The sequence below is a fragment of the Pleurodeles waltl genome, chromosome 5 (assembly GCF_031143425.1).
Source record: "Pleurodeles waltl isolate 20211129_DDA chromosome 5, aPleWal1.hap1.20221129, whole genome shotgun sequence".
NCBI classification, from domain to species: Eukaryota; Metazoa; Chordata; class Amphibia; order Caudata; family Salamandridae; genus Pleurodeles; species Pleurodeles waltl.
In genome coordinates, this window is record NC_090444.1 from 1,806,142,366 (window position 1) to 1,806,170,117 (window position 27,752).

Below are 27,752 nucleotides of genomic sequence, written 5' to 3' on the forward strand. Positions count from 1 at the left end.
GTTTGGAAGTTAAAGGAGGCACGCACAGCAGTAACCTAATCGTACAGTCTTAAAAATAGCTATCATGAAACCCACCATCAAAACAACAAAAAGTGTCCAACTTCAGGAATCTTTGCCAACTTTCAACAATGTCCAGATAACCATATAGCTGGACACTGGGCTAGCCACTGATGGCTACTAGGGGTCAATGTCCAAGTCACTGGAGACAAGGTACCAGTAGTTTACCTTGCTTGCCTTTTAGAACTTAATGGGGATAGACAGACAAATAATGGATCAGTTTTGCATGTGTCCTGAAAGTAGTGCCCAAAAATTCAGATTTGAGATAGTCACAGTATACATTTACTGGTGGTTGTACACCCTTGGTACAGAAGCACCTACATGAGTCCAGGGTATCACAGTTAGCCAAGGGCAAGTGATCAAATGGGTGTTTCAGAGGACCCTGCCTTTAGCTACAGATAACTCCTGAACTCCAAGGGCACTACTTCAAAACATTTTTGGATCAGCTCACCAAAACCAGCTGTCTCGCTCTGGGACAGTAAAAAGTTAAATGGATTCACCATATCCGCAAGCTGTGACTCTGGGACAAAGCACGCTTACCATGCTTGACTTTCAAAGACGATAGAACAGCTCATCGACCTGGTGGTAGTTGTTTCTCCTGAGCAGCTGGGCTTGGGAACTTGTGGGGAGTTTGGATTCCTTGAAATGCCCTCACAATGGTCCTGCTAGTGAGCCAGGCCTTGAATTGTCTTCTTGGAATTAGGGCACTTCCTCTAGATAGACAAAGTCTTGCTCTTCCTTTAAGTAGTTAAATATTTCTCCTTTCCAAGTCAAGCAACAAGGCTTCCAAGACATTAACCAATCTAGAGGTAGAGTGCGTTCACAGTCAGGCTCCATTCACGGCCTTTATCTTCTTTCCTACACTGGAGTCTATGCCTCCTTGGTGTCCAGCCGAAAGGGATGAACCTATTGATGCACCTCCACACAGCCTGTACTTCATATCTGATGATGTTTGGGACATGGCCAAGAAAGCTGGACCTCATATATGATCCTCAGAAAGACCATAATGTCTTGAAGGACATGCAATATGTATTCCTTAGATACGTTTTTATTGTATTAAATCAATACTCAAATACTTGTTTTAAATTGATAAGTGTGAATTGTTGCCTTTCACCATTTCATCTAATGCATGATTGTTTTCAGTTTGAAGTGTTGTTGCAAAATGATAAAACAACTATATGATATCTAAGGTGATATGTAAGATGCGCTGTATAAATATGACTACTTTGTAAGACTGTAACTTGCTGATAATTGAAAATCTGTGGATGTGTACAATACGGTTTCAAGTATGTACAGAAAAAGGGTTGTGATTTACAATAGTTGGGCCACTTATTACCCCCTTTGTCTGGTGGTAGCCCCAGCCCAATCCTTACAGGGCACGAATATTGTGACAGCTACAAAGCAGTTCTGTGTGCCTTAGCATGTACAGAGCAGGCAACACATTCTGAAAAAGTGTCAGCGCAAACAAACAAGTCCCTCATGTTTCACAGAATAGGCACCTACAGTATGTATCACAGCAGAGGTACTTCAATTTCACCCAAAGATTCATATCCTGTGAGGGCTGTGTGGCAGGTCTGTGGCGATGTTAAGTAACCCTTGATTGCTTTCTAAATTCTTCTTGCGCCTTACAGCTGATGACGGAAATCCTGCGTGGAATCCAGGTGATTAAGTTCTACGCTTGGGAGAAGCACTTTGCTGACAAGGTAAAGACCATTCGTGACAAGGAGCTTCGAATGCTGACGACCATCAAGTACATGGATGCGGTCTGTTCCTACCTCTGGGATGCTCTGCCTCTGCTCCTTGGTATCCTGATCTTCACCACCTACGTCTTGCTGGGGCACCAGCTCTCTGCAGCCACGGTTAGTGTGCAGTCAGCTCATTCGAAAAGATTTGCTTTCCATCAAGGTTAAATTCACCTTCTCTCACTGTTCAAAGCACATGTAATGCTGCAGTGCCTTCTATACGAAGCGTTGTGTAATGTAAGTAAGGTACTATTGCCTCATCTCTTTTAAATTATTTTTCACTTGTTATGGACCAACTGTCTGGGCTAATTTCTGCACCTCCTCACAAGGTGTGACATAACCATACAGTTATCACCCTCACATAATAACTTGCATGCACCACATTATAGGATGCGAAGCGTAGAAAGACTCTACTAAACTGCCTTGAAATTATAAAGGGCTATAAAGAGCCTGTATTTTGTAATCTAAAAGGCCAGAATAGAGTTCACTTGTTTTTATCACCCAATATGGCGGCCTCCTCAAACTTCATCCAAGCATTGGTTGTGGGCATGTTTGCATGGACCACCATCTCCGAGTTACCTGCAGCGCTGACAAGCATGGTCCTCTGTGAGGATCTCGGGTCGTTTGTGCTGCCCTTGAACATTTGTTTGTGGAATCCATTCTCAAGCACACTTAAGGTGACTGTTCTGCTAGCGCCTGAGCAGAACAGCACTTGTGACGAGACAGTCTAGCCCCATCAACTACTGGGATGTCTGCTGTGCTTCACATAAGCTAACCTACAATGCAGACGTCTTTTATTGCAAACATACAATAGACTGCTCTATAATCAGAGTTTGCATCTCTCATTGCCTGATGACTACTTTCACACAAAAATTCCTCGGTGTCTGGAAAAGTATTTTACCACTCGAAAGCTGTAATACTGTGCCTGGAGTGGTGAATGGCTTTTGTCATTTTACAGCTCGGCGAGGATGACACTATGTCAATCCTATGTTTAAAGATTTTGCTGTACAAATGGCAAAAGACTTTGTCCCTATCTAGCTCGGCGTGGATAGCACTGTGCTGATACTATGCTTAAAAACTTTGCTAGATAAACAGACGTTTGAGGTGAGCAAATCTAGAGTGCCGCTGGTGTTGTAGGGTGCTCCTTACTGGAGCTGCTCTCCACCTAAACTTGGGAACTACCCAGAGTTCTCTTTTCTTTTTTGTATGTATATATATATATATATATATATATATATATATATATATAGAGAGAGAGAGAGAGAGAGAGAGTGAGGGGGGCTTTTAGGGCTTAGGGTGGGTACTGTTTTTTTGGTGTTAAGGGAGCTTTTAGATTTTAGGGTGGTTATGGGTTTTTGGGAGGTAAGGGGTGTTTAGGGTAGGTGTGGGTTTTTGGGTGGTAAGGAAATTTTTAGGTTTTAGGGTGGGTATGGGTGGTTGGGTGGTAAAGGTGTTTTTAGGTTTTAGGATGTGTATGGTTTTTTGGGTGGTAAGTCATTTTTAGATTTTAGGGTGGGTGTTTTGGGGTGGTAAGGAGTGTTTAGGGTTTAGGGTGAGTGTGGGGTTTTAGGTGGGCATGGGCTTTTGGGTGGTAGTGTAATTTGTAGGTTTTATGGTGGGTATGGGTGTTTGGCTGGTACGGGTTCTTTAGGGTGGATGTGAGTTTTTGGGTGGTAAGGACATTTTTAGGTTTTAGGGAGGATATGGTTTTTGGGTGGTAAGGGCATTTTTAGGTTTTAGGGCGGGTATGGGTTTTTGGGTGGTAAAGTTATTTTTAGGTTTTATGGTGAGTTTTAGGGTGGGTATGTTTAGGTTTAGGGTGGGTGAGGTTTTTTGGGTGGTAAGGGCATTTTTAGGTTTTAGGGTTGTATGGGTTTTTGGGTGATAAGGGCATTTTTAGGTTTTAGGGTGGGTATGGGTTTTTGGGTGGTAAGGGGTGTTTGGGGTAGGTATGGATTTTAGGGTGGTAAGGGCATTTTTTGAGTTTAGGGTGGGTAGGGTTATTGGGTGGCAAGGTGATTATATAAAAAAAATATATATATGACCTACTGGCGGTCACCAGTAGGTAGTTATAGTTAGGACCATGTTTCCATAGGAAAAGTGTTTTTTGACTTGCCTATGTCTTTGGCACCGTGTGACGAATCTTTGCAAAATTTTCCACAAAAAGTGTCACGTGATTCTTGTTGCGCATTGAAAGTTTTGGGGTGATCCATCAAGCGGGGGACGACAAAAAGGGGGCTAAAAAAACGTTGTGTTTCCCATGTTAATTCCCATAGGATTCTTTAGACACGACTACAGACCGAACCACTGGACGGAATTGCACCAAATTTGGCAGAAAGCTAGCTGTCCGTATGCAGATTACGCTTTCACTATTTGGAGTGAGTCCGTTAAGTAGTTTTTGAGAAATTTAGGGAAATTCAGATTTGTATGTCTCTGGCCGTGAAGTATTCGCGAACAAAGATGAGCTTGTGTAGGGAAATGCAAAGCTCTCATTGGCTGCCAACACTTCATACAAGGAAATGTTGGCACCCATCTTGGGACTCGGCTTGAGCAGAGTCCCAGACAAAACAGTAAAAATAAAATAAAAGGGGCCATGTTAGAGACACCCTGCCCCTTAGCACTGGTGGAGGGGTCTCAAAGGGACACCCCAAGATTAAAAAAAATAAAAAAAATGTAATCTTTTTTTTTGCCATGAGTACGTGATGTTTGCAAATTTACGGCAAAACATTAAAAAAAAAAAGCGCTGCTCCCACGCTTGTTTTTTTATAGGCCCCCTGGTGAACCAGGTCCCGGGGCATAAACTTTTAGTGTGGGGGGTCCTCCTGGCCCCTCCATAGTTCGGGGGACCACCTCTTCCCCAAAGCATTTTTTTAATATGCTGGGGGGCCGTGGCCCCCCTGCTGGCCTGGGGACCACCACCTCCCCAGGGCTTTCATTTTAAAATATGCTGGGAGTCAGTGGCTCCCCTGCTGCCCTGTGGACCACCACTTCCCCAGGGCTTTCATTTTAAAATATGCCGGGAGCCTGTGGCCCTTCTGCTGCCCTGGGTACTGCCACTTCCCCAGGGCTTTCTGTAATGAATAAGTGGGGGGGCTCACGGCGCCCTGCTGCTCTGGGGACCACCACCTCCCCAGGGCTTTTCTTAATTAATATGCAGGGGAGCCTGCTGCCCTGGGGTCCTCCACCTCCCCAGAGCTTTCCTTTTTATGTATGCCGGTGGCCCCGTGGCTTCCCTGCGCCCCGGGGACCACAATCCCCAGAGCATTCATAAAAGTATATGCAGGAACGCCCCCTTCCCCCCCTCTCTGCCCTGGGGAACACTCCCCCTCCTAATCTCCCCCCCCCAGGGCTATGACCTAGTTAGAGAGGGGCAGCGCGGTTTGCTCTGATTGCTCTGGGGACCGCCACCCCCCCTAGGGCCGGCTCCTGCTAAGTCCCGGGGTGCCCACCTCCAGGACATAGCTGTTTGCTGTGGCTTGGCTGCAGCTTTGCAACTGCAGCCTAGCCACAGCAAACACTCTGCTGTTTTGTAGCGGGACCTTTAAAACAGGTCCCGCTGTCAAACAGGTAGCTTTCATTTCTCTCCCCTGCACACGTGCAAGGGACAGAGATGAAATGCTTTGTCAAAGCAGCTCCCTGTTGCTGAAGCTATAACACTGCGGGGGAGGCCTTAAGGTTTCCCCACAGTTCCAGGCAGCCTATAAAGGTTTTTTTTTCTACAAAGAAATATAAAAATATATAGGGACCATGGGGGAGCTCTTGAGGGCTCCCTCGCGGTCCCAGATAGCCCATAAAGGGCTAACAAAATTAAAAAAAAACTGTAGCTCAATGTGAAGAGAGCTTTGGGGGTTTCGAGTCCAGCTGAACTCATTTCAGTTGTTTTTTATTTTTATTATTATATTAAAAAATATATATATATATTTTAAATTGGAAACCAATAACTTATTCTAAGTATATCAGACATCAAAGAAAAACTCTCTCTCCCTCTCTATTGCTCTGTCTGTCTCTCTTTCAATCAATTCTCCTACTCACACACACACTCAGACACTCATACACCCACTCACAGACCTACTCAGACCTTCATGCACTCACTAACAGCCCGAGTCAGACCCTCAAGCACCCACTCAGACCTAGTCACACAGTTACGCACCCTCTCAAACACCCACTCAGACCATCCCCCCTGACAGACCCACTGATACCCTGACGCACCCACTCAGAGACCCGCACACATATTAATACACCCACTAAAACACTGATGTATCCACTCTCACACCCAAACAGACACTCTGACAGCCACTCTTACCTCTGATACAGCCTCTCCCACCTATTCTCACACCCAGAGAGGCCACAGACAACTTTTGCCGTGCATGCGCAAAGGGACGTGCACAGCATCAGGTTGGGTGGTTAGGGGGGTTGGCCGTAGGGACTGGCTATAGGCCAGCCCTTTCGGGCAACCTCTACTGCACACAGGAGAAGGCTGTGCACGGTGCAAGTTTGGGTGCTTATAAAGGGTTGGGCTCTGGGCCTGGCCGCAGTTGTGGCCAACTGCTGCCACGCACGGCCAAAGGCCGAGTGCGGTGTTGGTTGGATTCACATATAGCAATGAAAATTACTATACGTTAAAAAAAACATAGAAGTTCACTGAAAAAAGCAAAGGCGAGAGCACAAGTTATAGTTACCTTACAGTGCGAGTTTTAGTTACTTGAAAGAACTATAACTATAACTGCTGAATTTCTATTCTTTTGTACGAGTAAATTCAGAACCTAACTATAACGTCCCTGTAACCTTTGTTTTTTTGTGTGAATATAGATATATATAGGTTATACTTACCACTTTCCTTTTTACCACACATATGCCTTTACCAACCATGCCTTTACAACAAAATATTTATGGTAAAGGCAGGTGTGGTAAAGGCATATATGTGGTAAAAACTTTCGTTATAAATGCATGCATGGTAATTACGCATGTGTTGTAGTGACCACGTTGTAAAGGCATGCGTGGTAGTTGCGTGCATGGTTCCGTCATACAACCCCAAACACACGAGCGAAGGCAATCTAAAAAGAAAGTGTGCAGTAACTAACCTAAATAGCAAGAAGTGAAATAACACATGTAACGGGGCCAGTAGCTATGGGAGGGAATGACGCACCAAAAGGAGGGAAAATAGCCATGATTAACCACTGAAAACTAAGAAATGTAGAAAGGCGTTTGAAACAACCAATGAAAAGCACTGGGTGTGTTCTAAGCCCACAAACTGAATGCAGCATGTCTAGAAGACCGCTCATACGTTCTGCCTAGGCTGGACCTAAAAAAGGGTAATCTGAAGCCGCATTCGGTGTAATTCCGTCCAGCGGTTCATACTGCAGGCGTGTCTAAAGAGTCTACGGGAATTAACATAGGAAAAGCACTTTTTGGACCCCCACCCTCTTTTCTTGGCCTCCTCCTGACGTATCATTCTGAAACTTTCCAATTACAACATGACCCTAGAGAGCACTTTTTTGGAGAATTTTGTGAAGATTCGTCAAACGGTGCCAAAGATATAGGCATGTTAAAAATTGCTTTTTCTGTGGAAACCAGATCCTGACTATAACTTCCTACTGGCAACCCTCACCCAACCCTGAAGTACTCAGCAGGTAGTGATCCATCTCCCTGCTCCCCTTCCCAGCCAAATTCATCGAAAAGACCATCAACAGGCAACGTTCTGATGACCTAGAACGCCATTAACTCCTGGATGACTTGCAATCAGGATTCTGAAGCAACCACAGCACCAAAACAGCCCTCATCCCTGCCACTTATGACATACGCACAGTCCGCTGCCCTCATCCTTCTAGACCTTTCCGCAGCTTTTGACACCATCTCTCACCACACTCTTATCACCAGACTACACACAGTAGGAATACAGGGACCAGCACTCAAATAAATAGCTTCCTTCCTCTCTGGAAGAACAAGCGTCAGGCTCCTGCCGTTCACATCAGAACCCGCGGACCTTATCTGCGAAGTCCCACTGGGATAATCACTCAGCCCCATACTTTTCAACATGCATATGACTCTTCTGGTAAACATCATCAGATCCCACAGAATCAACATCATCTCCTATGCTGATAATGCCCAGCTCATTTTCCCCTCAGACTATGCCGTCACCACCAAGACAGACCTCAAACAATGCATATCCGCCGTGTCCATTCGGATGAAAGTAAACTGCCTCAAGCTCAACACCGACAAAACTGAAGTTCTCTTCAGGAATAAGAGTTCACCTTGGGACTCCACCTGGTGGACCAGCTATCTTGAAACCACATCCACCTCAGCTAACCACACTAGGAACCTAGGCCTCATCCTGGACACCAACCTCACCATGAAGTGCCAGGCAATTCCATCACCTCCTCATGCTTGCACATCCTCCACATGTTACAAAACATCACCAGTCGGCCCTAATCACAAGTGGATTGGACTGCTGCAGCACACTTTATGCCGACATCCCAACCCATCTCTTTCACAGACTTCAAACCATCCAAAACACCACCACCATACTTGTCCTCGACTTCTGCACCGAACCCACACCACACCCCTCTTCAGAGAGCTCCATAGAGCTCCATTGGCTGTTCATCCAGAAGCGCTGCCAGTTTAAGCTTCTCACTCACACATTCAAGTCACTACACAACACAGGACACATCCCTCAATCACCAGCTTCACTTCCACCAACCCACCAGACTACTTTGTTCAGCATCACTCTCACTCACACACAAACCACAGAAGCAGAACAGGAGGTCGACCATGCTCCTAGCAAGCCACCAAATCCTGGAACAACCTCCCCCAACACATCAGGGCCTTCTCCTCACTTCTTGAATTCCACAAGAAGCTGAGGACCTGACCATTCCATTAGTTTTCTTGCGGAACCATCAAGACTGTCTGTATGCAGACCCAGCCTCACCACAGGCTTACACTCATCTACCTAGTGCCTGGATACCCTCAAGGGTGACAAGCAGCACTATACAAATCCACCTTATATATTATTAAAAGGTGCATAGATTTGGAGGTAAGAATAGTCAAACTATTCTTACTTATTTGCACTTACCTTCTTGATATTGATTTGATCCTCAATACTTTAGACACAATATTCTGACCACACAATATTTTTGTCCTCGAAATTCTGTCAGTGATCCCAATTAGCTTATCAGCTTCTCATTAGGTAGATAATAGATATAATGGTTCCTTACCTTACCTGTAACTGTAGTTCTCTGTCAGGGGAATGTCCATTAAAATTATAAGCTCTGAGTAGTCCTGCCAATGTGTGAGGAACCCAGAGCAGTTTTTTCAAAGTTACATCCAGTTCACCTTACTTTGGGAAGGCCAGGAAATATAAGTGACAGACATGTTAAACGTTGCATCCTTAAAAACAGGTTATATTGCCAATCTTATTGAATTACTTTAAATTAAATTACTTTAAATTTAGAAGGAAAAAAGTCATACCCCTAAAAGTCACTTAAGTAAAATGAAAAGTGACCTTTTAAAAAATCCTTCACAAATGCTTTTTACTTATTTTTAAAGTAAGACAATGAGTAATACAAGTTGCAGCTTTCAAATCTCAGCAATTGAGATGTTCCTAAATAAAGCAGCAGTATCTAATTTTTCTTTGGTGGGGTGGGCTCCATGCCTACCAGAAAGGTTCTTTGTTTACTTTTTGATAATAAAGGATTATGCAGGAGACAACCCATCTAGACAAGGATTGTTCAGAAGTGGCATATCCTGTCCATATAGGACCATATTTGCCTAAGAGTTGCTTTGATTTTCTTAAAGGTTTTGTCCTATCTAGATAAAACTTTAAAGCCCTTCTAAAATCAAGAGTATGGAGAGACCTCTCTGCAGGAGAAGAAGGATTCTGAAAGAATGTAGTTAAAGTAATAGTTTGATTGAAGTGGGAATTTACGATGTGTCCTCATCACTACCCTGTTGCTATGGAATAATGAATAAGCCTCGTGAATAGAGAGCCTGTATCTTGCTAACTCTGCAAGCTGAAGTAATGGCTACTAAAAAAGAAGCCTTCTAAAATAGGTGTTGGAGAGAAGCCTTATTAATGGCGAAAGAGGACAATGTTTAACTCCCATAAAGGAGAAGGTCTTCTGATGGGTTGATATAACTTAATATCTTCCAGAAAATCTTGAAGACGGGTATTCTGAAGAAGAACATTTGTGAAGGACATTTTTGATGAGCTGTGATTGCTGCAAGGTACACTCTTATTGAGAAGAATTACAATTTTGCTTCAGCAAGCTAGAGGAGGAAGAGGATTGAAATTGGTCTGAGAACACCAGTTACACTTGAAGGAATAGGAAGTTCTTGTGGATGGTCTTTTGGCTTCTCTCAGAACATCCGTGCATTCCTGATGGAGATTCAGATGACCATATTGTATGAGTTTAGGAGCCATGCAGCCAAGTTCATTGAGTAAAGGTTGGGAGGTTCAATCTGGCCTCCATACTTCTGAAGAAGATCTGGTCTGCACGGCAGCCTTCTGTGTGGACGCTCTGAGAGGTGAAGGAGATCCGTGAACCACCACTGTCGAGGCCACTCAGGAGCAATGAGAATCATTCAGTGTGAGAACTTGATGATCACTGTTGGCAGTAGGGCAATTGGAGGAAAGGCGTTAAGAAATTTGTCAGACCATTCAATCCATAGGGCAATCCCCAGTGTGCCTGGTTGGTAGAAACTCAAGGCGTAGCTTGGGTATTTCTTGTTTTCCCTGTCTATTTGGTGAAAACCCCAATTGGAAAAGATGTTGTTAACTACAACATTGTTAAGAACCCATTCATAATTTTCTTGAATCATTCTGGTGAGAGTGTCTGCTTGAGCATTCTGGGTATCCGGATGATGGACCACTGTAATCTTGACATCCCTGGAAATAATCCACTACCAGATTGTCTGTGCTTCCAGGCACAGAGGTCTGGATCTTGTCCCTCCCTGCTTGTTTAGATAATGCATGGCTATTGTAGTATCTGTCTGAACAAAGATAGAGCCTGAGGGCCAGATGTATCAAGCAATTTTGCATTCGCAAACGGTGTGAATCGCAAAATTCGTCCGTTTGCAAATGCAAAAATGCCTTTCAAGATGTATGAAAGGCATTTGCTGTGCAATTTTAAGGAATCGCTAAAATAGTGATTCCTTAAAATTGCGACCCCATTTAGAGAATCGCAAATTGCAATTCTCTAAATAGGAAATTGCAAATAGGGAATTCCTATTTGTGATTTCCAAAGCACATGTATCAAGCGTTTCCTAAATGCGAATTGGGCATTTAGGAAATGCAATTACCACAAAATACACTTTGGTGGTAAGCATGTGCAATTTAAAAAAATGCATTATCAATGCATTTTTAAAAATGACATGTAGTGCACACATGCCCCTAGGGCGTGTGTGTGCTTCACATGTCCGCAAATATTTTTTCGGGGTGCATCAGAGGGAACCTTAGGCCCCCAGCACCCTGGGGTTTGCATTACCTAATTTGCAAATTCCTAACTAGAATTCGCAAATTGGGAAATGCAAAACCATTTGCACCTATGGGCCAATAGGCTCATAGGTATGAATGGAGTCCCATTCTCTATTTGCTATTCGGTAATAGCGATTGCGAATTTTAAGAAATCGCTATTACCGAATCGCAAATTTCATACATCCCATTTTGCATTTTTTTAAATAGCGATTTTTTAAAATTTGCTATTTAAGAAATGCAAAACGGATCTTTGACACATCTGGCCCTGAGAGACAGGAGGAAAGCCTTTTGATCTAGATGTACTACCCCCAGCTCAAGAAGGCTGATGTGGTTAGACTGTTCCCTCTGATACCATAAGCCTTGAATCCGTAGATGGTCTATATGAGCACCTCAACCTGGTAAGGAGGCATCTGGCACTTTGGTTTGGCCAGGTTGTCTTGGTTGATTTTCATCCCTTTGAGAGGATTCTGTGAGCAAAACCACTATTTGATTGAGTGGTCCGTATTTCTCTGTCTTCCCGTCTTCCAGAGATCTGATCCTTTTGATCTTCCAGACAGTGCTGGAGAGGCAGCTCGAAGAGACATGCATGTGGGACCAGAAGATGCATGATGCCATTAAACCTTCGGGGAAAAGAGGCTTGTCTTACGGTTGGATGGGATGTTTTCTTCAGATTGCAACATTTCTGGAGGTTAGATAATCGTTTGTCCCTGAAGGAAACACTTTTGTTTGTGCTGTGTCTCAAACTGCACCTAGGCATTGCAGAGATTCAATAGATGTTGAGATGGGTTTGTCGTGATTCACTTGTATACATAGTCAATTGAAAGTCAGGATGATTAGATGATAATGTTACCTTGCTTGATGATAGGAACATGCTTTGATGAGCCAATTGTCCAGATATGAATAGAAAGAGATTATAATTTTTCTGAGGTGAGCTGCTAAACCCACCATACATTTGGAGAAAGTTTACGATGCAGACTTGAGGCCGAAGGGAGGGACCTTGTATTGATAGTGATCTTTTCCTACAATGTTTTTTGGCTATTGGGATGTGAAGTTAGGCATCTTGCAGGTCTATTGAGCACAGACAGTTCCCTTGATGTAGAGGTCGGTAAATCTGATGAAGAGCCTACATCATGAATTTTTCTTTGCAAACCCATGTGTTCACTTTATAAAAAATGTCTGCAATCATTTTTGTAGCCTTTCTTTTTCACCAGAACATAACAGAACATAACAGGAATACATTCCCATTCCTCTCTGGTTAGAGGGATTCTTCTACACCACGTTTCTGCAAGAGGATTGATACTTGTTGCAGTTTTTCCACTGGCAAAGGGAAGGTTTCTTCAATGGAATGAATATATGATGGTGGACACCTGAATCTGAGACTGTATCCATTCCCTACAATATTCGGAACCCATATTTCAGTAGTTATTCTTTGCCACTCTGGCAGGAAAGATGTTATACTTCCCCCATACCAGAGTACGCAATGAAGAAGGAGGAATGGACTACTAATTTTTTGCCTACATTTGGTTTAGTGACCTGAGCAAATGATTGCTGTCCTCCTCTTCCTTTTGACTGATGTGCTGTTGTTGATGTCTGTGTGCTGAGATGATTGTTGTTGCTTTTCTTCTGTAATCCAATGAGGAGTTTGAACCCTCCGGTGGAAGAAGCAGTGGTCATAAGGCCTATAGTAATGTCTCCTATATTCACTCCTTTTCTCTAATTCAACAGCTTTGATAGTGTTGAGCTCGGACTTCATTCTAGACATCTCATTGTCAGCATGAGAGCCAGAAAAAGTGCTACCCGAAAAGGGCAGGTTTAGAATCTAGTGTTGGGCTTCTGGTTTCAAATCTGTGAGTCTCAGCCAAGGTGAATGCCGAAGCGCTAGTCCACTGCAACAACTATATGGTGCTAGAGTGGAGGAATCAACTGCAGGACTGATGATTTGGTTTGACTACATCATTCCTTTATTGACGATCTCCTGGAAATCCTAACATCTGTTACTCTGAAGATCTTCCATTAGGTGTTGAATGGAGGCCTAAAGAGACCTATCATAGCACCCTATGAGAGCAGTTGCACTAGCAGCTGGCATGAAAACTGCAGAGGTTCCACAGACATTTCTGCCCACTGAATCCAGTTTCTTGCTTTCCGTATCAGTAGGTACTGTAGAAGATGGAGCTGTGGCGTGAAGTTTCTGAGCAGGTGAAACAATGATAGAGTCTACTATTGGATCTGTGAGAAGAAAATACGGATCTTGATCCAGTGGTCTGTATTTCTTTTGCAGGCGTGATGGAGCAGCCTTCTAAGCAGCTGGAGTCAGAAAAAGTTCATCACTGGTTTTGAGTCCCGAAACCAAAAGATGTTGTGTTCTAGCTGCCGACCTTCAATGAAGTGTCTCAAAACTTTACTGACGCAGATGTAGTAGTAGTTGGTAAACCAATATTCAATTTGTTACTCCCCTGATAAATACCTCCTGGAAGGTGTCACTTTCACCTCTAGGAGATATCCCCGTGGAGGAGATTCTGTTAAGGGATGCAAATATCGTTCTGAAGAACATCTATGATGAGATTGTAAGGAAATAGACATGAGGTGGGCCATGCACCACTTTATTTGCACAAACCTGTGTGAATTGCCCGCTGGGATTAACCTGTGATAATGAAGTTACTAAATATTGTCTGTGCATATTTGCTGTAAGTTTAGAGCTAGAGTGCCTGCATCCTGTCCCTGCTTCAGCTCTCCTCTCTTATACTATTGTCAGTATCACACCCTGAACAATATCCTGTATGGCACTTAATATTACTGCACTACGATAGTTAACATCCTACATTGGCAACCAACATTTTCTCTTCCAGCTGTGCTCTTTTGGATCCAGCAGCAGTTGGTGACCTATGCAGAATCCCAAAGTTATCTCTCAGGGGATCTCCATTGATAATCATACTCAATGAATAGACCTGCCCACGTTTGGGACCTCTGAGCAGTTCTTTCAAAATCACATTCAATTTGTCTTACTTCAGAAAGTCCAGAAAACATATATAGGACAGACATGTTAGAGTACGCAGCCTTAACAACAGGCTCTATTGCCAATCCTACTGAATTACTTTAAAATGTTGAAGGAAAAAAGGTTCATACCCTTAAAAGAACATTAAGTATAATTAAAAGTAACCCTTTAAAAAAGTCCTTCACAAACGCTTTTTGCTTCTTTTTAAAGTAAAATTAGGAGTGATACATACAAATGTATCTCCTGTCAAAAGTGTAAGGATCTGGAAAACATCATCTGAATAAGAAATTTGTAGGAATGGAAGGAGACATCAATTAAATGGTCACAGAACTGTTTTGAGGCATACTGAAAGTAAGTATGCTCTTCCCCATTAGGAATGAGGGGCATACATAAGCCAGACTCTCGCCAGAGTTGAATCACAAGCATAAACAAGAACCTATTAAAGCCAGAGAGACATAAATTGTACTTCTGGAAGGCCAGGTGATGGTATTAAAGAGCAACAAGATAAAAGAAAAAATATGATTAAAGCTGCTGCTCTATCAAAGAGCCAACAAGTCAGTTAAGCTCCTATTCCAAAGATTGAGATAAGAAACCATGTAGCTAAGCAGAGATCCATAGGAAGCCTTAAAGGATAAATGAGAGCGGAAAAAGGGGCCTAATTTAAAACTTCTATACAAATATACACTGCAGGGTAGCAGAACAGTGAAGACATATCAGCCTTTCTCAAGTAGGTTCAGCCCTCAACTATCCCTACAGAATGGAGATAGGAATTAGATAAACACATAGATGCACAAGAGATCTTACAGGCTATCATTTCCATGTACCACGTGAAGTTCCCAGGCCCAGACAAGCTTTCAGTGGCCTTCTCTAAGGACTTTTCACCCCTCCTTCTAGGCCCCTCACAACATTGTTTAACTTCTTTAATGAAGAATCAGGTGTTACCCCAACAATGAAAGAGGCCCAGGTAGTAGTGATTCCTAAACCAGGAAAGGCAACAGAATAATGTAAATCTTGCTTAATGCAGATATTAAGATTGTCATCGAGATCCTTATGGAAGGCTAGGTAAGGTACTGCCGATATTACTGAAACCAGACCTGGTGGGTTTTTTTTCTGGAAGAGGCATGGCTCCAACAATATCAGGAAGGCGGCCCATTTAGTAAGAAAAAAGGAATCTCAGCCCATCTAGTATCCTTGATGCAGAAATAGCATTTAATAAGGTGAGCTAGGAATCCCCGAAGACAATGCTTGGAAGACTAGGGATGGGGCAGTTATGAAATATTTGTTATTGGCTAACTCTAAAAACACAGAATCCGCAATTAAAGTTAGTGGACTTCGCACCAACAAAATTCAACTTCAAAGAGAGACAAGACAGGGCTGCTGCTTGATGCCTTTCCTTTTTGTACTTGTAGTGAACCACTATTGACTCCAATACAAGCTAACAAAATTATTACAAGGGAACACTCTAGTGCAGGAGAGAACAAAATCAACGTATTCACTGATGACATGTTTCTAACCCTAACTAAAACTCCCTGCCTGACCTTTTAAAATATCCGGAGGACTTTGGAATGGTTTTATTATATAAAACTAATACACATAAATCATAGATTCTAAATATTGTGATCCTGAAAGAAAGTGATCCCCCTTAAAATGTGTGAAACCATCCATAAAATATGTGGGGCTAAATATTATAAACTTTGTGAAGAGTAGGACTAAAGTTGATTCACCAAACCTCAAAGCCTAAATCTTAGCAGATCTAACATAATGGAAGAGGCAATACATCTCCTGACTGGGCGAAGGTCAACTTAGTGAAAATAAGTGTCCTGCCAAGCTTACTTTACTTATTTCAAGCATTAGTGACGTTTATACCGCTTTCAGAGCTTGCGGCCCTACAAAAGCACATGATAAAATGTATGCGGGTGAGAGATTGAGCAAAACCTACAGAGAGAGGTAGATTGCCTGTGCCTGTATATACTTCAGTAATATTACGCCAGGCTGCTCAGCAAATTAGTCGGATGGTACTCTACAGAGTTTTGAAAAATGTGGCTAAGGAATGGGCCCTTGTAGGAAATCCCATGGCTTAAAAAGGCGACGAGGCTGCAAAATCTAAATATTTCAGAGTTCACTAAGACCACTCTTTTGATATGTGCCTAAGGTGAATCAAGAGCGGTCTGACTACTGCACAGGTCTGTATACTCTGATCCACTTTAACACCCCATTCTCAGCCGGGATGAATGGAGTGAGGTTTAGTAACTGAACAAATGGAGAATGCTTGATGTTTAAGGATACATTTGAAAAGGGACAAGTGAAGTTCTTCTCAGAATGCAAGAAATATTTCCAGCTGACCAAAACAGATAGAATGCAATACACACCGATTGGACACTGGGTAACGCACCCACAAGCCAAAGAGATCACCACTAGACATCTGAATCCCTTTGTGACCCTCCTAACCATATATGATGCAACAAAAGGTCTGGTCTCGAAATTATATAGTTTACTAAGAGTTAGCATTCCATCAAAAAGATGATGCTACCAGGGTCAATGAGAACTAAAGATGGGAAGTGGCTTTAGCAATGCAGGGAAGAGTAAGGTGGAATGTACATAAAAAGCTTTAGGAGCACTGAGCACTGCAAAGCTGTATATAAGTTACTAATAAGATGATACATGACGACGAGTAGATTAAAATAAATGTATGCAGCAAGGTCAGATATTTGCTGGAGATTTGGAAAAGACAGGGGCACCGTTATTCCCATGTGTTGGAAGTGTGAGACAATGAAAACCTTCGGAAATATTTTTTTTTGTCACATTGATGTGATTAGGGTGTACCAACACGTAGAAACCAGACTGTAATGTAATTTAACCAGGAGGATGGGAGTCCATTAGATAACATTTACTAGGGGCAGCTGAGCAACTCATCACGGTGTACTGCAAGAAAAAGAAGGCACCATCAGATGTTCTCTGGATGAATAGCATTTTGCACACTTAAGCAGGTGAAACCTGGCACATAACATTTAGTGATCTAATACTAAATTTGATAACATTAGTTCCCCAGGGCTAGAATACCTGACACACATGTCCAGTGAATGAAACAGTCCTTCCAGGATCCAAATGTTATATATGTTTGACACTGAGTCAGTTTGACGACAATGGGACTAGACGTATGGCCTGTTCGTAGGAGGAGAATTGGTACCTTAAGTTCTCCATGTGAGGTGCCATGTGCTGAGGGAAGTGGGACTTTGGAAATGAGTACGTTAAAGTAAATGATTCATACTTGTTCTTAAATCAGGTTAGTTTGTCAGAACTACAGGGTAACTGATCCATGCCAAAACCTCAGTTGAGAGGACATCAGGGACTCAATTATATTGTGTTTGTGCCATCATTGCTCTAGATGTAGATGCCCCCAGAAATACATATTATTATGGCATGTATTGTCACTTTGAATTATTGAATTTTGTACTACCTGTGACAAGCAAAATTCAATAAAATGTTAAAAAAACAATATTCTGAATTTTTATCATTGTTTAGGTTGGGCACCACCTAATCTAGAACCTAATGATAGAAATTCATTCAATATCTTTGAAATTAAGGGCTTGATTTTAAGTTTGGGAGACTGGGTAATCCATCACAAATGTTAAGTATCTTGTTCACCAAACCTTTAGTCCACCTGTTCTATTTTGAGGTGGTAGGACCACCATTTTTCTGATGGCAGTGCCCCCACTCTCTTATTCTGATGGCCTGACAGAGTAGTGGCATCAGACCACCGACCCTATTTAGAGCAGTCTGATGTACCTTTTTTCTGTCCTTCCTGGCAGTCACAAGCAGAAAATTGGGGCCATTAGTTTTTAGCTTTTCAGAGACTAACTCTCGCTTTTGGTGTTTGTTTCTGAAGAACAAAAAAAGTTTGGTGTGCGGCCAACTAGAAGACAGCAGGCGGCCATGTACCAAACTTTAAGTGCCTTCACATGAGCTACTATGGCAGCGGGTTTTGTGAATGCACAGATATCACTACCGGACCTCTAGTGAACTGAAATTGTGGCATCTTCAGTCTGTCAGGGTGAGGAATGTAATGTCCCCCATCACCGTAACGGAAATAGTAAAAGGTGCCAAGGGCTACATCAGCCCATAAGTCAATTGTTTGAAGGACCCCACCGCCCACTGTAGATGTGAAGTTAGCTGTCTGTATACAGTCTGCGAAGCCTGATTTACACTAGACTAGTACAGTTTTACCCTCAGTGCAGTCACTTGCTTACTCCTTTAATTTGTGTGTATACCTTAAACAGGCCATTGGAAGGTGGGTTCCTTAGGGTAGAATGGATCCGTCTTTTTAGGAGTCCAATCACTGTTACTTGATGGCCTAGCTCCTGTTACTGTGTTATCCTCACTCTCCATGTTTCTCCACTGACTCCCCTCATGTACTTTACTTGAGTCATCTCTATTGTGATCTGCCTTTGTTTTTTTTCTCTCTTTATGCCATCACTTACCTTTCCTTGACACTGTCACTTATTAATATCTAGCTATAAACCTCTTTGAAAGACACATGTGGTACAATATCCTACTTTTACCATAGGTCTTTACAACCTTGTCTCTCATCGACATGCTGATGTTGCCACTCAACCTTTTCCCGTGGATGCTGACTGCAATTGTGCAAGCCAAAGTGTCCCTGGATAGAATTGAGCGGTTCCTCCAAGTTCCAGATCAGGACGTGGACTCCTATTACATCACAGGTAAGAGGCCGGCAAAGGAGTAGGGACAGCACAAGAGCCAAGCAGTAGTGGGAAGTCAGGAAGGGTCAGAAGACATCAGATAATTGAGCTAACTAATCATAGGGCTAGAAGACCCTCAGGATTAAAATGCATTTGGTGTTTTATAATTGATATAGAAACAATAAATCCACATAAAAGAATGGAGAGGTATAAGGTGAACTACCGAATACCAGCAAGATGGATCTCTGATTTAAAGACTTGTCTCTGACATCGTTAATTCAGGCTTCCGTTCTTCCAAAGTTGGTAAATTAATTACCACTAAGTTGGAAAATATCAATAACTGTTATTTACAATGTATAGCCTTAGTAGAAGTGCAGTATGAAAAAGCATATTAAGACTTATTTTAGGAATATGTGTGGATGGTTTCTGCCCACTATATCACATGCTTTATATTGCATGACACTTATATCACATTATTTACATCATCCTGACCTCTACATTGCAAGGTAAGTATAATAGGTGAATACAGTAGTTCACAGCATAATGCAGATAATGTGAAATGAATAATAATGCTAATATACTTACCATGGCGATGTAATAGGCGATATTTTGGAAGTGATATAGTTAAAAGTAGATATTATTGACCTCGGATTTAGTATTATACAACTGTACAGAAGCTCAGGAGAAGGGAGGGGGGCTGGGTCCATAAAGTCGTGATTAAATCCATGGGCATCTTGTGCAGCAGTACTAGTATCACAATAATGGCAGTCCCGTGGAAGCACAAACTGACAGAAACATATGATGATTATAAGTGGCAAATGCAGCACACTATGTTGTGTTATCAGCAATTCTGTGGCACCATCTAAAATTGATAGGAAAGCAAAGCACTTTGTGGTCCAAACCCCATTTTATTCCTTCAGTGTTAAGAGGCTCATTTGCAAATTTTTAGAACACTAAGGGGCTGATTACAAGTATGGCGGTCAATGGACTGTCATACTCGCGGTGGCAGATTGGACCGCCGCAACCTTGGCGGTTCGACGCCACATTACTATGCTGGCAGTCGGACTGCCAGCACACTGCCCCCACCGCCAGGATCTCAGATCCCGATGGTTTGGTGGCGGTGAATGTTGTCGTCAGCAACGGCAGTGCAGAGTTCGGCACCACTGTGCAGGTCTTGACTTTCCTTTCTGCCAGACTTTTCATGGCGGAAAGGCAGAGTTGGGGCCACAGGAGGAACCCCTGCACTGCCCACGACCATGTTGTGGACAGTGCAGGGGCCCCCCTGTCAGGACCCTTGGAATGCGCACTGCCTGTGCAGGCGGTGTGCATTCCAAGGGTACTGGGGGCGCGGTGGAAACATTGTAATACGGTGGTGAGGAGGCCGTCGGCTCGGGGCTGTCTCCCCACTACTGTATTGGAGGCCGGGCAGTTCGTCTACCCAACTCCTAATGAGGTCACAGGTATTTGAGTTTGCGCTTTTGACATGTGCTGCACACATTAGGGTTTCTGCAAGTCACATACCAACTAGAAGCATAAAGGTTCATGCTGGAGGTAATGTAGGTATCATTCACTTACACCTGTGGGTTCATGGAAGTGATTGTGTCAGAGTGCTCATCCTTAGCCCATACAAGTAAAGAAAATATGTGATGTAGAAGCTGGAGTTGACAAACATTTCAGGTAATAGGGAGGAGTTTTCTTGGAAGTTAGCATTAAAACAGTGCTTGCCAGCCACTGTGTCCTCTGACTTTATTGCCCCCTGTTTTCTTAATTCACTGATGCTCAAATGGCACGTGTGATGCAAGTCCGACTGCAAAGCAGTCACCGTTGCTGGAGAGCATCAACACTCCCAGGTCATGGCAAAATGCCAGTGATTGGGTGGGGCAGTTACCAAAGGTGCTTCTGTCATGTCACCAGATTCAGACAAGACAAGGTCCAGAGGAAGAAACCATGATTCATATACTTTGGAGGGTTTGTAAAGTGGAGCATGCCAGTACTGGTTGGCCAGCAGCTCTCTGCAGAAATAAATTATGCAAGGTGCTTTGTATAAGCATGTAGCCTGTTATTGCCTACATGCACTCCATTCTAGGTTTTGATAGGTGTTGAGAGCCTAGTGACTAAGCCATCATAGTGGCTACTGCTGTTCACTTCCAAATTCTGACATAAAAATCTCCTCACTGAACATCGAAAATTTATAATGGAATGTCTGGCAAAAGGATTGCAAATTGATGCAGCACGGATTTATTTAAGGAGTAGATAGTCCACTTAAACAAATAAAAATGTATTTACATTAGAATACAACATATGTGTTGAGCACCCCCACCACTACTGCATGATCCTGAGCATGACTCATTCACCATGTAAATTTGTCATGCAGAACGTGTTTTTGTCAATCAAGGACTCTATGTTATAGTGCCTCTAAAAGCCATTAAATCCCATCTGTAAGTGAAAACTGTCCTATAATGTCCCACCTAAGTATGGTTAGTTATCATCAACATCATAATCTTTATTTTGGATTCAAAAAGAAATCCATAAAAGGAACATATAAAACAGTTACAATTCCAAAAGAAACAAAATATGACTTCATAAAAATAAAATGAGTGGGCCCAGCAAGACTTCATTCTCATCACACAATAACTAACCTACCTAGTACATCATACTAAGATTTAATTTAACACCAAGCTTTTCATCTTGGATATGTACATCACATTTCCATCCTTTGCCTTATCTTGACCCTTTCTTTAATAAAGCGTCCAATAGAATAACATATACATTCGTTATTTAACATTTGTAAAAACAGCAGAACGGGGCACACTTGCCTAAAACCTACGTTTTTTAGGAGCAGTTTAATGAAAACTAAGTGGGTCTGTCTATAAAATGTACAAAACATTACAAAGTGAAGGGTATCCTGAGGAGACACAAGGTCACAACCACTGAAGCTAAGGTTCTTAACTGAGTTCCACACTTTAGGCAGTGCCAGCAGACAATGTAACGCACTCAGCTTGAGCCTAATTAACAAATAGCGATGATCACTGTTTGTTACAAATGTAAGGTAAAGCTCAATTGAAGTTACTGTCTTTAACAAGATGTTCCCACAGGCTCAATTCTTTGACATAAGGATTATTTTCTTACCGTATCTCAAGAGGTAAGAAATGCCTTTCTTGTCCACTGTATATCTTTCTTTGTTAGTGACCCTGGGCTGCTAATCATCTCTAGATTGCCCAAGGCGTCTGAAGAGCTCTTTACATATTTCAACCAAGCACTGTTTATAGCCCCGTCCAGATTTAAACAATCCTCAATTATTGCCTGATTGCGCTCGGGCTCAGGATTAACCCAAATGAAAATCCATCTAATGAGGGTTCGCAAGGCCAAGGTGAGAGCTTTAGTAAGCCTAGTTTCTGATGTGTGATATAGGTAGGGATGGTATTTGGCAAGCATAACAAAAGTTATGTAAAAAGATTTTCCACATCTTGTAGAGATACGAGGTCCTTATACCTCCAGATATCATTTCCATAGGTCAAGGCAGGCACACGCTTAGCCTGATACATCGATATTTGGACAAAATAATGAGTCATATATATTAGGAGACACTAATATCGAGTTTTTATCATGGTGTCACAGAAATATCGTGATGCAGGAATATCATTGACAAAAATATCTTTTTTATTTTTTAGGTAAGTAGTATCGCTTTCAAGACTATTATTGTTGTTAGGATCTTTGACAATTATATAGTTGTAACAAATATTGTTTTTTAATTCTTTGTTTTTAAATAATATTTTGATTGTATATGTTATATATTTGTATAATTTTTTTTAACATAGTAATTGTAAGTTATTTATATGTCTAATTTAATTGTTAATAGTAATTGATAGTGTTGTAGCAGGTTGTGAGGTTTGTAGGAGTACAGGGTGGGAAGTTAATTAAGTATAATACATTTTTTATTAATATTATTTAATATGAATTACTTCATTGAGAATTAATTATACAAATTTTGTACATATTATTTTTTAAAGTTATATTTTAGGTGCGGGTTGTTGGGTTCGTAGGGGCATAGGGTGGGAAAATAAGTAATAATGTATAAATAATGTATTAACATATTAACTATTTAATTGATAATTATGTAAATAGTCTAATTATTGTTTTTGTAAGATATATTTTATGTGCAGGCAGGTTGGGTTTGTAGGGGATAGGGTGGGATGTTAATTATGTATTCATTAATCAATATTATGTTTTATTAATTAGTTAATTCATAATTATGTAAATTGTGTAATTATATTTTTAAGTTATATTTTAGGTGCAAGTTGTTGAGTTTGCAGGGGTACAGGGTGGAAAGGTAATCAAGTAATAGATTAATAATTATTTATTATTAATTATTTAATTGATAATTATGTAAATTGTGTAATTCATATATTTGTAAGTTATATTTTAGGTGTTGGTTTTTGTGTTTGTAGGAGCATAGGGTGGGAAGTTAACTAAGCTCATATTACATTTTAATTTTTAATTGTAAATAAAATATGTAATTTATTTATAATTATGCAGATTGTTTAATTAGTGTGGGGAGTTTTTAAAGTAATATTTAACAATTAATTATTCAGTTATTAATTATTTTATTTATTACTTAATATGGTAATTGTGTTTTTTATTTAATTATAATTTTAATTTGGGCTGCTAGGTATGTGGGAGTAGAGCGTGGCAACTTAATTAAATAATTAATGACATTTAAATGTGATATTAATTATTAAAAAATTGTAATTATGTAAATTGTTTAATTGTTTTTAAAATGTGTATATATATATATATATATATTGAATGTTTATATTAATAGTTTATGTATTTTTATTCAATTAATACATGTATTAAAATATGGTATATCTTTGAAGTGAAGTACTTTCCCTACTGCTGCATAGACTGGAGTGGAAATAGTAAATTCTACCCCTTCTGAGTCTAACACTTCCCCTACTGTTGTACCGACTGGAGTGGAAATAGTAAATTTTATCCCTCAAGAGATCAACACTTTCTCTGCTGTTACACAGACTGGAGTGGGAATAGTATATTTATTATTACTCCAGTATTGGAACTTTCATAGAGTCACATGCTTGAATCCTTCCCCATCGTCGAGATGGGAGTCCCCGGAATCTTAGAAAAGCAATGTCCTAATAGACATACACATTTTAGGCCTGAAGTGCTTAGTTTAGCATCATATCACAGTCATTTTTAAAAGAAGGACCAAACTTCCACCAATCAGGTGAGGCCACCCTTTAGAGTCCTCCAGAGAGAGGCTCGATTCCCTCAGTTTTTCCACCACACATCGTGCTAAGGAGTCTCCTCTGACCTCTGCTCAGTTTCTTCTAGTCACAGCTGCTGCAGAAGCATTATTTCTTCATCTTCATTCTTCTATTTACCAAAAAAGGGGTTGTTTAGACCACATTCATGAAGAAGAGGCTGCACATAGATGATCCTCACTAAGACTGCATATACCGTCTCTACCCAGATTAAAATACCAGAGACTGCATGGTATGTCGCACTTGTTCAACAAAAACCTTGAAAGATCATGAGGAAAGCCTTCTTTGGCTGCAAAAGCTAAAATCCAGAGACAACCCTGTCTCTGAAGAAGAAAGCGAAACTTCATCCACTACAATTTCCAGAACACCTGTTAAGCGTGCTAGAGAGGTTCCAGTCACTCCAGCCTCTGCAGAAGGCATCCAAAAAGTCTATTGAGGGCTTTGTAAAACTTCACAGTCCCTCAAATCCCCTCATAAATCTGCCAAGTAAAGATCCAAAGAAGTCAGATTTCCTCTCAAAATTTACTAAGAAATCAAAAAAGCCCCCAACGCCACCTATTAAGGTAAAACATACCTTCAAAAAAACAGCTTCAGCACCGTCGACGAGCAAACTGTCAGCGGTATCTCAATCGATGAGGACATTGATGAGGACGTTGTCTACAGTCTCTACCACCATAACAGTGTCGACGGTGGCATCCTGCATGTTGATGGAGTCATCGTCGTCACATTCGTCACCATCTTTGTGGTTTGCATACAGCTTTCGTGCCCATCGAAGATAAACATCACCTCATCATTGACCCACTTGCCGACGCCAATCATCCCGTCAATGCTTTCATCAACGACTCTTCCATTGACGCTCTCATCAACGACACTTCAGTCGATGTTCTTGCTGATGACGCTCCCGTCGACTGTGACGGTACTCCTGTCGAAGGGACTCTCAGTAATGCCACCACTGTTGACAACAAGACATCTGCCTATCATGATGGATTCTTCTCAACCGTCGACAATTGAAACACCGACGAGGAGGCAAAGACCCACCACCTTCCCTCTAGTCTCAACAACAACATCGTTGACAGCACAAATAAGACTGAAATCTATCAAACACACCTAACACCATCTGTAACATTTCCAAGAAAGGTGCCGGACACTCCTGCCATCCCACCTGCTGGATGACGATGAATCTGATGCCGATGACCTTTATGGAGATGCAAGGAGTCCATCTGAGCATAAACAGCGAGGAATTCGATCTCACCTACTGTCTCGAGAGGCTCAACTAATCTGGAGCTGGTGTATCCGCCACACAGTACACCTAAAGGCAGAACACATTGTAGGGTACCCGAATGGTATAGCAGACACCATAAGCAGGATGCAGACCACTTGTCACAAGAGTGAATTGGACCAGAGAATGCTAGACTCCCATCTTTCTCTGGTGGGGCAAATCGAGTCTGGATCTTTTCGCGACCCCACGGAAGCCAAATGCAAGTTCTTCGCAAGCTGGCATCCCGATGAGGGGTCATGGGGGGATGCCTTTTCAATTGCATGGTCTGACATATTTGCTAAGCCAAGCCCTGCTAGGTCATACCAATAGCCCCTGCATGACGGCGTCAGCACTGGTACACAGATCGTCTTCTACTGTCAGTACATCCTCCCATCTTTACTGACTATGAGCCAGGAACAAGTTCAGCATCTGGATCCCTCCTCCCTCAGCATGGCTCCTGATTTCCGAGAATTTGGTCATCTAAATATTCCAAAGAACTGCAGAGACATACTCTCTAAGGCACGGGTGGATAGTACTAATAAATCATGCCACCTGAAGTGGAAAAGGTTCTGTCTCTGGTGTACAACTGCTAATGTGCATCTCATCTCCTCGTCTCCAGAGGAGATCTTGCCCTACCTAGTGCATCTAGTGCAATCTGGATTGGCACCCGCCTCCATTAAGGTGCACCTTGCTGCTATCTCAGGTTTTAGAAGATCATTGGATAAACCATCTTTGTGGTCTCTCAGGCTCATTCAGCAATTTCTCAGAGGATTGTTCAGAGCTTTTCCCCCAATCAGATCCACTGCTCCGACATGGCAACTTAACATTGTAATGGGACAATTAATGAAAGATTTGTTTTAGCCCATTCATAGAGCGGACTTGAAGTATCTTTCCTCAAGCTCACGTCAGCACATAGGGTTAGCGAGATTCAGGCTTTTACCATCCAACAACCATTCCTTCAATTCAGGGAATTTTTGGGACTAATCCAAAGTTAATTCCTTAAGTCCCCTCAGACTTTCATATCAATGAGCCTGTAATTCTTAAATCATTCTTTACAAACCCTCAGACTGCAGCTGAGCGAGTCCTTCACTCGGTAGATCTCAAAAGATGAATCAGAATCTACTTAGACAGGACTAAAACATTCCAAAACACAAATCAGCTCTTTCTAGCTTATAGTGCACTTAGGAAGGGTTGTCCTGTAACGAAACAGACTATGGACCTGATTAAGACCTTGGCGGATGGGATACTCTGTCACAAACATGACAGATATCCCACCCACCGTTTTACAAGTTCCATAGGATATAATGGAACTTGTAATACAGCAGGCGGGATATCGGTCATGTTTGTGACAGAGTATCCCATCCGCCAAGGTCATAATCAGGCCCTATATCCAGATGGATTTCCAGTGCTATTGTTTGTCATCAAAAGGCAGGCCGGCCTTTCAACTCTGCAGCACATGCACATTCCTTGAGAGCCATCTCCACGTCCATGGCAGTGTTCGCAGGAGTGTCGTTGCCTGACATGTGCCGTGCTGCAACATGGAAAAATGCACACACCTTTACTCAACACTACTGTTTGGATACGGAAGTCCAGAGAGATTCAGCAGTGGGACAGGAGGTGCTACGATATCCCTTTCAGTAAAGGTGAGCCTTTTCTATCTTCCCACCATCAACATACTCTTTGTCATGCACAATCTTCTCTACAGCTTCTACATCTTCCCTCTTACGTGGTTGATCTCATATATTTAAATATATACATATTTATATATATAGTGAAACAAAGAGACTAGAAAGGAGAAAATGTGTGCTCTTACTGCTTGCTATTCTGTTTCAAGCATGTGAATCTATGACAGTTCCAATACTGGAGTAAGAAAATAGTTACTTACTTGTAACTGTAGTTATCCAGTATTGGAATCTTTCATAGATTCACATGCGACCCACCCACCTCCCCAGAGAGGCTCACCTTTATTTCCCTCAATTATGTATCATATATACGCACTAGTGCTGGAAAATCTGAGGGAATGCAGCTTCTCTCAAGAGGGTTCTAAAGGGTGACTGTGATATGATACCAAACTAAAGACCTCAGGCCTACAATGTGTATGTCTATTAGAACATTGCCTTTCTAAGATGCCAGGGACTCCTCGACGATGGGGAAGGATTCAAGCATGTGAATCTATGAAAGATTCCAATACTGGAGAACTACAGTTACAGGTAAGTAACTATTTTCTCTCTAAAATCGAATAGGTTTGTTAATAT

The 27,752-nt window shown here is 41.8% G+C and overlaps 1 protein-coding gene across 3 annotated transcripts in view; it reads left to right on the top strand.

Moving 5' to 3' along the window:
• LOC138296822 (ATP-binding cassette sub-family C member 10-like) overlaps nt 1–27,752 on the top strand; it is a 296,467-nt gene that overhangs the window by 63,304 nt on the left and 205,411 nt on the right. For all 3 annotated transcript variants that reach the window (XM_069236277.1, XM_069236279.1, XM_069236278.1), the window contains exons 4-5: nt 1,689–1,916; nt 18,825–18,981. In XM_069236277.1, the coding sequence (XP_069092378.1) occupies nt 1,689–1,916; nt 18,825–18,981 (385 nt within the window). The remainder of the gene's footprint in view (nt 1–1,688; nt 1,917–18,824; nt 18,982–27,752) is intronic.